Source organism: Vanessa atalanta, chromosome 16, assembly GCF_905147765.1.
Source record: "Vanessa atalanta chromosome 16, ilVanAtal1.2, whole genome shotgun sequence".
In the NCBI taxonomy this organism is placed as follows: Eukaryota; Metazoa; Arthropoda; class Insecta; order Lepidoptera; family Nymphalidae; genus Vanessa; species Vanessa atalanta.
Genome location: NC_061886.1, coordinates 8,481,735 through 8,494,089, shown reverse-complemented (window position 1 = coordinate 8,494,089; position 12,355 = coordinate 8,481,735). Strand labels below are relative to the sequence as shown.

Below are 12,355 nucleotides of genomic sequence, written 5' to 3'. Positions count from 1 at the left end.
CAAAAGTGAATTAAAGCATCTGAACAGACTTTTAAAAAAAATTGTCATATTTAAAATTTTGTTAATATAATTTAAATATACATATATATTTTTTAAATTTAAGCCTTTTAGTTTTATGTGCAGCAAAAAATATATAATTATTATGAATTACAGTCGAAATAAATAACCATGCTATAAGTGCAGCTTTTCTAGCGTTTATGTTATTTAATCTGTATTTGACATGCTATTGCTATTATTCTAAAAGAAAATATCATACCTAAATTATGACAAGTAAATATTGCAAACAAGAAATGTTTAAAAATGGATTAGAAATTTCAAAGCTATGGTGATATCGATGACAGCAGACTATAAAGCAATAATTACGTGTATGAACATTTTACGAGCCATTAGTAGATTCATAAAGATCATATTCTGATATTCTCATAAAACATTTAACGCCCCATACACTACGTTGTAACTGGTATTCCCGTCAGCCTTATTAACTGATTTATGTATGGTATGGTTTTACTCTTTGAATGATTTTTTTTTATACACATGGCTATCAACCAAAGATCGCGGTTTAAAGTATGGGCACCCATCCTTGTGGCAACAAGACATTGTGAAATAAGCTGCAAGTCTGATATCCGTGAGCCATCAATAGAACAGATTATTAGAATAATATCCAAACTTTCTTATTAAAAGAGAGGATTCTTTTGTATAGTATTGTTTATAGTTTTTATACGGTGGTTTCTTTTAAATAAATTTACCTAATAACTACAACTACAGGTTTCAATAACCGTCAGAAATACGTTACACAATGAGCTCTTTAATAATACGCATTGCAATAACATTTTACATTAATTTTCGATTTTTATTACACAGTAGAAATGCCTTCTATTAATTAAATCTTGATTTTATCATTTTCTTTTCTTTATTATTAGGGAAATTCTGTTTTTATTTAACTCTGATACATAACGATATTTAAATAACGCTATGAGCATGGTTTGCACTTTTCTAGTATCAAATATTTTTTTGGATAATTAAAATCAGTCTTTGCCACTATTTTGCACGTCTCACGTTCGGCGTTCATGTGTGCTTGATACCAGTTTATTGCTATATCTTCATTAATTTGTATGTTGGTGATAGCTAAGTCCATTAGCTTTAGTTCACGAGGGTGTAGATGCGGTATGGCAATTGTATCACATATGCCTTTGTTGCTTAACAAAACATTAACTCCGATGAACCTAGACGAAATAAAGACATCGTAAAAATAATTTTCAGAATACAGGCGATATTCGTAATAATTATGTTCTAGTGTATATAGAAAAATTTTCTACTCCATGTAAAATCAATAGTGTCTCGAACAATGCTTTCTTTCATTAATTTATAATTTAAAAAAAAATATGGTTTCATGTCATCGTTGTTTGTGGTTTGTTATTTGCTATATTATAACTGTGTTATTACTTTAAATAATTTAGAATTGTCTTTTCTATATATTACAAGGTCGTATTGCCGAATTGGTGAAATCAGGTTTTCTTAATAATTCTATTAAAAGAAACCAGAGATGTTAGTTTTAAATAAAATACTCGTAAGAAAATAATATAATTTAATGACAAAAACACTTAATAGCAATTAATATCTCAAAACATTACCAAACAGATTAAAACATTTAAATTATAAGTTTGCATAAGCACAATCGTCAAAATGTTGATAGGATTTTGGTACGAAGAATTGAAGTTGACAAGCGCTCAGGTTACTGGAAGAACTGCAGTACTTGCAATACCAGTTCTGTACTATATTGCACTTGCAAAATAGTTCATTGAATGCTAAGTCCATGCGTTTCATTTCATGATCCGTCATCTTGGGAAGGCCTAGACATTTAATGATACCACTGCCATTCATCTCAACCGGACTGGCTATAAATCTGGAGATTGAACGATAGTTGTAGGTCTCCCTTATCTTTTAGCATTGTAACATTAAACACTTAATTTTTTTAACCCCGATCCACTATTAAATCACCGATCCCCACAAAAGTTTAAGTCCAATTGCTTTCGTAATATTAATGAATAATAAGTCAAACATTCTAACCTGGTTGGTGAAATGACTTGAGTGGCGTCTATTTCAACGAATCCTGAAACTCTAGGTACATCTTTACATAATAGAGCCCAAGCTACTTTTGTGACTAAGCCCGCTAAGGCATGTGCTTCACTAAGTTCGGCAGATTTGTTACACTGTCCATCACATCTGCCAACCGTAATTGGCGCACATCGAACTGTCTGCGTCATCAATTCAGCATTTTGCTGCAAAACGAATTCCATTGGTATTAGCTATTATAAATAATATCTCAATAAATAATTCAAGTAACTAAAGATGGTATTTATGTCATATCAAGTAACTTAATTATTAAAATTAAAATTTGTCACTAAAGTCTAGGGTTAAATTACCTCACTAAAATCAAAATATTCCAAGGCTTTAGAAAATAATGGCACTAAAGACAACCCTTCTGTGCCCCCGACGCAGGGCACGTGAACATAACACGGTTCCAGACAAAGGGCTCGGGCGGCAAGGGTACTTGCACGCATCTCGGGAACCGCTAGAGAGCCCAACAACTTTCGTGGATTATACCAACCTGTTTCTTTAAGCGTCTAGAAATAATCAACATATTAAATAAAAAACATGTTGTCTTATTGTTATGTCTTGTCATGTCACGTAAATAATTTACATTTAAAGCCGGTGAATTTGTAAAGTGTAGCCACTTATATAATGATATTATATATTTAAAAAAAATCTAGAACAAACGGTATCTGCTAGTATGCGTTTTATGTACAAAAATTTATATAGTTAGTATAACAGTTTCAGTTACGCATTTTAAAAACCCTACCCTCATTTATTACTTTAGATAGGATATATAAATAAATCAACTCGTTTAAGAGTGTAGGCATTTTTCTAAATATTTAAATCTTGGTCAATTCAAAAGTAAAATGTTTTATAAAGAAAAAGCGTTGGAGTTGATTCGCTCCAATAAAAATAATCTTAAGTTACTTGCGTAACGGATGTTTACTTATGGGGTAACCGTAGCAAATGATCGAACGTTGAGATTACTCAAGAGTCTATTATCGCGTTGTAAGAAGTTAATTCCATTAGAGAGATTCAAAAGCGTTAAGTGATTCCGTTTTATTTTAAAATATGTAAAATAAAAAGTACTTGTTATAGAAACGCACTAAATTAATGACTTTACTATACAAAATATTGACTGGCTAAATATTTAGGTAGCTACACATTACGACTCCCAACTATAGATATAGTTGGGAGTCGTAATGTGTTAATATTCCGATAATGCGAGCTCATAAAACTTTTAATATCCCTAAAGAGCTGTAACATGTTGTGGCAAATATAAGGGAGCTATAACGAGGGAGGAAAGATGGTCACTGATGGACGTAAAAATGTTACGCTCGTTAAGATGAAAGTGCTTTTAAAAAGCCGTCTGTCATTAAATTATGTATCTTTAAAATATACAAAACAGGCAAGTAATACGAAAAAAGAGAACAGAAAGTAACTATTATTTTGACAGTTTAGAAATATAGTTTTTAGTAAATAGCAACATTATTCAAGTGAAAAAGCTATATCCATTAAATTGAACAGAAATAATTTTAAGAAATGTCAACTGATTTTTGTTTGACATTACGCATGTTGTATAGGGCAAATGTTTTGCAAATAACTGGCAAAAAGGTTAAAGACCTGCGTAGGTTGTGTAGGAAAAAGAAAATGTCACCTCGGCGATTAAGGGCACCATACAATCGATAGGTGAAGTACACACAATTATGAAGGCATTTGGACATTCTTTGGCAATTATATCAGCATATCGTTTTACAGCCGGTGCTTGACATTCGAATCTCTTCTCCAATGGCATATGCGTACTAACACAAGCACTGTCTAACATCAATACTATATTTGAATTCTGGAAATACATAAAAAGTAAAAATAAGCAGTTTTTTATTATTACGTAAATTTTCTTGGCAATATAAAAGGTCAATAGCATTCAACCATTCTTGTGTGAGTGTGAGTAGGATGTCGCGTGACAAAACGCTAACCAGCGAATATTAATTAATGGTGGTCTCGTGTTGATAGATTATATACTTATAGTCTTCTCAACTGTTAGATAAGGCCACGATAGCTCTCTTGATACTCGTCAAGAGTAATTTGTCTTTGTGTTCAACTGTTTATTTGAGTATAAGGTGTAAAAAAATACGGTTAATTTATTTTCTTATTATCAAAACAATTTTCGTTTTTTGTGGTAAAAAAGCATTATTATTTTTGTGAATACGTAGTTCATGTAAATTTGACAACTTTACAATATATTTATTGGGTGAGACAAGAATGAAATATTATTTGTCATAATGAGTCAAATGTTACTTTTAAAAAAATGTGCAATAACATAAGAAATGTCGGTCGTAAGTGATGGGTCGGTGACTGGATTGCTGACAGCATGATGCAATAAAATAAAGTATTACATTTATAGGGAATATAATCACATAAATAAGGTGCAAGATTTAGTGGGTGGCCGTTTGCCGTATTGATTGGCAACAGACTGAGGTCGACGCCACCCTCACTTACTTGCAAATACCAAGTAGAAAACGAATGAAGCCAACCCCAATTGATACTATTGTGCTCGTTTGTGTACAGATTGCCTTACTTTGTTAGGCTACAATAATACGTCTAAAGTTTATCATCCATTTTGGTAGAATTTTATTTCAAAATAGTCTTTTATACACCATCAAGATCTATTCTAAGTTAATAGATAGATTTATAATATTCATATATTTTCTATTTAAATATCAGTACAAGGTCACAACATTTTTAAATAAAATTATAGATGATTTTTATGCCTACTTTGTCTGAAAGTGATTTAAGAAATGTGAATTACTGGAGAGAATATATAATGACAAAGTATGGAAATAACGATTCAAGTTTCAACTGACGACAGCTTATGAGTTCGAGTGCTCTTCAAAATATGCAAAAGTTGACTATCACCGTGAAACATTCCATATTAAGGGCTGTTCAGATTACATAATAGCTAAAGTGCTTGCAAAACAATTTAAATATAAATAAGGAAACATTTAATTTTATTTATAATATTCTTGAAATAGCATGTATGGTATCTTGGCAGAATATATTTTTCTTTATCGATGTATCTTTATTTATAGTCATATATTCTATTACTGCAATCTTATACAGTTCATTCCATATACCAGTATGTCAACTTTGTTATGTTTCCGTAAAATATTTGACTCACTGTTAATGTAATTTTTGGTACATTGTACTATATTTATTATGTGGATATGGCATCAAACCTGCAAACATCTTTCAAGGTCATTACAAGTGCAGCTGTATGCTTCTACTAAACAATTTGTGTCAATATGTTGGAGATCTTGAACCACATTACAAAGGTCACGAGTACATTCCGAACTTTTAGTATCAGTTGCCTCATATAAACGTAATCTGAAAACATTTAAAATTATGCAATTCAATGCTGTATGGATATGTTAATTTTTTTAGATCTAAGTTTAATATTTAAATGTGATGTAAGCAATCAGGGAAAGTGAAAATATACATAGTATGCTGTAATAAAACACAAAAAAAAATCTTATATGACAGCATCAACTAAAACGTAGTTTCGTCACATATTTCTTAAAAGTTAAACCATTGAATATACAAGTTGTTGGTGCTGGTGCGGAATAAAAGGACTTGCCGTCATTTTCCTCATCATGTCGTCGTCTGACTAAAGTAAAAAGTAACAGTAACAAGTCATATCTGTTCCTCTAAATTCAAATATCTTCTACCTTAGTCATCAGTATGCCAGTCCTTGTCCAATAAGTCTAACATTGGGCGACCACAATTCTGATATAGATATTTTAAAAGCCACAACTATAAGTATGATGGATATGTATGTATGTGTTTTGTTAAATTTTAGTTTTTTTTGTTAAATGACACTCGGATACTATAACTAATATATCGAGAAAATATGCAAGAAGTGACGTTAGTCAACAAGACATTAGTCAGGTTCACTCTTGCATAACTAAATCCGAAAAACAGTTGGTATAGAGGCATCGCTACAAAGCGAATATGAAAAGATCAAAGGAACAAAAGATTAAATATTTGATAGAACACTTTAGTCGGTAGCAAAGAAAAAGACAATATGATCAGCTTCCTAGCCATAAAGTCTGTAATAAACAGCGTCGGTCACGACTCATCTCATAAAATCCAGACTTTTTATTACATTCTGTGAATGATTCGTATAATAGCATGTCTAAGGCTTCTGTTAAAGTTTGATGTGCACCTATTTCAAATGCCCCAGCGAGTTCACGTACTACGAATTGGATTTTTTATGTGCGTGCTGGCGTCTAGAATGAAATAACGGAACCTCGGCTTCCGTTTATTTTCCCAAAATGTTCGAAATACTCCGAACTTGTAATCATTTACATTATTAGGGATATTTTGCTGCTAGCATTTTAGAAGGCTCATTTATATATTTATGATTTTTTACTTGTATTAGTTGACTGTTGCTTATTAGTATTTATTGATATTTGTTTTTTTTTTTCAATTGAATTCGAACTGTATGCTACGGCGCTTTAAGACGCGATTTTAGATGGATATAAGAGATATAGTTTTTCAACTTAAACGTGCCCATTCAGGTAAAGTACCTACTTTTCGATCTTTTGTCGTCGATTCTACGGCTTAAGTGTGCTTTCAGGCTAAAACGTCCATAGAATTTTAAATAGAAAAAAGGCAATTTGTGATAAATTTTTTCTTAGACGATGTCGAAACATTTAAAACAAAGGCTGAAATTACACGTAGATAATATCATGTTTTGTAAGACACTACATTATTCTCATGCTGTACCTTGCTGTAGCATTACATATATCTTTATAACTTTTTTAAGCGCTGGATTTTTATATAATTTGATTTTGCTTTTACTTGTGAATAAAGAGCTGTAGGAGTTTATATTTTTTTATGGCACAGGAGGGTGGGATTTTACGTTACCTGATGAAGTGGTAACCAATGCCAATAGAAATTGTCGCTGTATGAAAATTTTACACACAAGCGCTGGGTAATTTGCACATTTGTGCAATAAATAAATAAATTAAATATAAACATAAATTGCACAAAATTCTTGGTTCCAAATTGGGAATAAGCAAATATTTTTTCAGATACTCTTTATATAAGTATTAAATTCTTAGGGCAGGCAACGAATATATATGAATGTATATGTCAAAAATAACACTGTTTATGGTTGGCTTTTTTACTGGACTACAGGTATGTATGGACCGGTCTGTAAATTTATCGTTTAGGTCAAAGTAATGCGTATTACGGTATTCCAATATGATGAATACTAACACTTTTAGGTATATTTTTTCATAGTTTTTATTAAGCTAAAATTAAAAATATAAATAAATTAAAGTAAGATATATTAAACTTTAGAGAAATAACCACTTCTTAGGTATGCATACTACTGGATATAACTTAATCTATTAAATATATTTAAAAAAAAATATAGTTGAAATAAAAAGAAGTCTAAAATGAATTTTTTTTCTTCCAAACAGGAATATTTAAAAAAATATTGCCGATTTACTTTATCCTCCCAAGATTTCCGTGTACAAAAGAAATTACCAAAAGGCAAACTATTACGAGACAGTATCGTATCCTTTATACAACAAAGATGATTTATACGCAGAAACACTTTTAATATTGTATTCTTTAGCTTTTAGTGGAGTACAAAACTCGAGTACAATGGATGAAAAGCAACTGAAGTCTCAAACCAAAACTTGTTCCATTATAGAAGTAGAAAAATTCAATATTTTCAGCATTATGTAGGTAAGGTAAATAAAACTTGAAGAATAATTGGTTTTGTCTTATAACAAAAAGTATGGATATCAGCAGTAAAAAGTACCGTAAAGTAACACAAGTGCACATATACATATGTATTTAAATACAAATATATTAAGTTGCAGAGTATTAAATTTTACGCAAGCGAAACTGACAGTTTAAGGCGTGACATACGTGAAATGGGATAATTTGAGTTAAATTGATTCCTTTTTCTCGGTAATCTTTAATGGAAATCATAAAATCTTCTCTAAAAGGATTAAAAGTAGAAGTCATGGAAATAAATATGCAAGTACCCTCTGATTTGTTTATTGTTGGTTTTTTTCTAAGCTTTCTATAATTAGATATTTTCATTTACATTAGAATATTAAGTAACAAAATACTAAGGGAATCATCGACTTATTTTTGCAGAATGTCTTTTTTATTATTTTTTATCGATTTTTTTACGTTATCGATACAGGAAAATCGCGATGTTTCCCCTCCGTCGCTTAAATTAAATTAGTGTGGGACGAGATATTTCGCTAATGGATCTGTTATACTTTTCTCCACAAATACAGGGCACAGGGGGTGTTCGGTTACCGCGTGGCATATTTATTGGGAACGTTTAATAGAGCAAGTTCAATATTCACCTCTCAGTCTCAGGCATATTATAAAATATTATATTTTACAATTCGATCGAAATCGGACTTCTTAATTTATTTTCTGGACCTCACTTTATTTAAAACGAAACTGTTAATAAATTGGATATTATCAGATTTATAATGGTTCGTCCCTCATTTCCCTGAACTCCGATTTTTGTAGCGCTCATGTGAATAAATATCATAATTTAAACTCGTGTTGTGACGGAAAGACGAAAAGTCCCCGAGGGAACGGACTGCGGGCCGTTTCGAATGACGTCACGAAACGCTACATACCAAATCATATTCTTATATTTAGGTCATACGAAAAATATGTAAATAAAGGCATTTGTAATTATGTCTGTGATTTTGTAATTATTTATAGAATAAGACTTGATTGTTTAAATGGTCTTTAAATGTATTTTTTTTTTCATAAAAAAGTATTTGGACATTAGTAGTAGTGTTTGATCTAGGTATTTGAAATTAAGCAATTACAATATCTTCCAGCCAAATTTAAAACATACAGGCATAATTTGCGAGCCAAAACAAATAACACATTAAATGAATAAATATATACCAACACAATCACTCAATTTGTGTAGGAATAAATTATAATTCCATTAATTGTCTCGTAAAATTAGTTATTCAATTAGTTTTTTTACTTCTATTAATACTTTTAAGATCTATTATTATTGTTTATTTCTAATTTATTATTATTATTATTTTAAATAATCTTAAATAACGTAAAGCTTACTTTTTTATGCACGGGCATTGTTTAAGCAGCAAAGCTATATATTGTCCTAGGTTTGTATCGGCACCAAGTACTGCAACTTGAACACCCGGTCTAGGTGGTGGTAGCGAAGGCATTTTTTTAATGGGTGCTTCCAACGCTTTCTGTTCAGGTACCTCGACCTCTTTGCACACTTTGTCCTTACATTGGAGATTACGAAACGGAGCTGTTGAACGTGGAACAGTACAGCGCAAACAAATAAAAAAATATATATTATGAAAAATATCTGCGAATATGAATTTAATTTTGTCTATTGATTAGTAGTAGAACTTGGTTCGTAAATTTAAAAAAAGTATTAAAGAAGATTGCGTAAAAACTATGTTTAAGATACTTACTTCCAAAATTCGTACCCCCTTCGACGATTTTTAATTTAATTTTATGTAAAATACCTTCTTTCTTCTTCTTGCGTCTCTCACAAGGCAAAGGACATACAGGATCAACATCTGGGGGAATATCTACACATGCCCTTCTGCAGTCATCACTACTCTTTTTAGCATATCCACGATGAGATATATGTGTGCCAACGGTATAAGTTAATAATCTGGATGAATCAAGCGCACTAACCCATACAATTTTTGCTTTTGAAAATACGTTTAATGGATTCATTTTAAGTCAACTAAAGCTATGAACCATCACCATAAATACTTTTTTAGATTATTTTTACTTGAATAATTTTAACGTGAATTGATCAGACATTTCTACTTGTTTTTTTTTGTTTTTATATTATGACAGTTTATGGATTAGTATTTGTCTTTGTATATATTTTTTTATTAGAAGAAGTTTTAATTGAATCTGTCATCAAGTCCACTATCGAAATGTTTGTAGCAATTCCTGAGAATGCGTACATTAAAGAGCAATGGCGTCACTATTATTCTTAAACAAAGAGAAAAAGGCAATTAAAGTCTAGTCTCATTGATGAGTTCGTGCAGTTGTTAATGAAAGTCGTTCCAATAGTTTCCGACATATTTATAGCAAAACAACAAGTCGAGAGGGAAAGCGATGAGGGCGGGCAACGTTCTACCTTGGCACTGTCGTATTTATAGGATACTCTAGATTATATTTAGCCTATTTAGGAATATATTTTAAGCGCATTTGGAAGATTTAAAGATTTTAGACAAACATATCTCATGGAAAGGGTTTTACTTATATGCTACAAATAATATGTAATCAATAATTCAGACTATGGCGTAATTAGTCCATATCGTACATTTTTACTTAGTTACATGCCTGTAAATTTCCCACTGCTGGGCTAAGGTCTCCGGTCCCTTTGAGGAGAAGGTTAGGAGCATATTCCTGCTCCAATGCGGTTTGGTGGATTCACATGTGACAGAACTTTCTTGAAATTAGACACATGCAGGTTTCCTCACGATGTTTCACTTCACTTCACATGAAAATTCATTGGTTGAACCCGCATTCATCGGTTAATATGTACGCGTACCACTGGGCCATCTCGTTTCTCTCGGTTAGGTTTGAATGCGTGTAATTAGCATAAAATATAACCAATATATTTCTACGTTGAGTAAAGACTGTTTTTTTTTTTTTTAATATTTTTGGCTCTATAAATTTAGCAATGCTGTATGTTTCAATATAGAGAACCAGAGGTAAAACATTGAATGCTGTTAACTCTCGACAAATTCAAAGCGTAAATACAAATGAAAGGCTTTTTTGATGCAAAACCTTAATGGAGATTGAATCAGCACTCGATCATATTAATTTTTCTTATTCCAATGTGAAACAAGAAGATATCAGATGTTTCCGTAAGCGAAGATATTTTGTAACGAAGCAATCATTTATATTTGCTGAAATTGTGAGAAACAGAAAAGTTGTTGTTTGAAATAAACAGATGTATGTGTGTGTGTGTTTACAAAGCTGAAGAGTTCGTTTGTTTGAACGCATTAATTTTAGGATTTCCTATCTAATTAGAAACATATATTTTCGCGTTAGATAGATTTTTTATTGAGAACATTTCTTATCTTTCCATAAAAACAATACATGTAATATGATAACATCACGCAGGAACAGCTAGTATACGCATATGTAGATTTTTAAAGAAAGAATATATTTAACTTTAATTTAGCTGAACCTGCGGCTTTACCCGCGCGTAATTTATAAAACACAAACTTCCAAACCCCGTTTTACCCCCTTAGGGTAGGGTTTCGTAAAATCCGTTCTCAGTGGATATCTACACCCTATTTGTTGGAATTTCGAGATTTCGTGATTAATCAGTGAGTGGTATTTCGCTTTCATATACATAGATTAAAATTGCAGTTGAAATACCTTCTTTAAAACCCACGTGGGATTTTTTGAGTAACTTGACCTAGCAAATAAGGAACATACTTATAATGTTACAATATTCGATTGAAATAACAGTATAGTTTTGTATTTGAATTTTATGTAAATATTGTAACGATTCAAGATTCCAAAGGATTCAATTTATTACGGTGTACACAAAGCGGACATTATGGAAGGCCTTTTTAATTTTGACATAAATGAAGGAGTTGTAAGTAGGTTCTAGTATCCTGCCAGCTTTGATATAATCGAAATAATAAGCAGAACCCACTAAAAATGTCAGAAAATTATAACATACTTCTGTGGTATTTGGCAAAGAAGCCGACCATAATCATATCCACTGCAATAAATTGCATGTATAAAATTGAAATTATGTTTATTTTATTAACTTTACAGAGGATAAATATTTGCGATTTGCTTTAACAATGACACTTATTTACTAAATTTACAGTAATTACTAAAGATCTTCTTTATTAAACTTATTTTAATGAAATACTTTATAGTAATGGTACGTTTTTCAAAAGTGTGTCATGAAAAGTATCAAGCGAAATGAACAAACGTCTCTTTATAACTCGGCTTGATTTTTTGCAATGCGCTATGGAAAAAACTTATGTTCTTTGACCTTTAGATAACACTATTTTTAGAAAAAAAAATAATATCTTTTCACAACAAAGTTTTAACTGACCTCTCGGAGGCAGTGAAGCCTTTAGTGACAACATCATAACGAGAAGACCAATTACAGTTGAGTGGGTCGACCCGCTTTAGCCCAAAGAATATCATTTACATCAATCCTGAGGCG

General features: G+C 31.3%; 2 protein-coding genes across 3 annotated transcripts in view; both read right to left on the bottom strand.

The window, feature by feature from the left end:
* Positions 1–12,355, bottom strand: part of LOC125069917 (nucleolar protein 58) — a 59,978-nt gene that overhangs the window by 27,207 nt on the left and 20,416 nt on the right. The window lies entirely within an intron of this gene.
* Positions 923–9,951, bottom strand: LOC125069916 (malate dehydrogenase, mitochondrial-like). Of its 2 annotated transcripts, none has more exons than XM_047679532.1 (7): positions 9,603–9,951; positions 9,232–9,433; positions 5,331–5,478; positions 3,752–3,937; positions 2,424–2,624; positions 2,068–2,279; positions 923–1,223 (listed from the first exon to the last, which is right to left on the bottom strand). In XM_047679532.1, the coding sequence occupies exons 1-7, from the start codon at positions 9,871–9,873 to the stop codon at positions 971–973; spliced, it is 1,473 nt and encodes a 490-aa protein (XP_047535488.1). In that variant the 5' UTR covers positions 9,874–9,951; the 3' UTR covers positions 923–970. The 2 variants fall into 2 exon arrangements, with proteins under 2 accessions (XP_047535488.1, XP_047535489.1); XM_047679533.1 differs by lacking the exon at positions 923–1,223 and adding an exon at positions 1,571–1,903.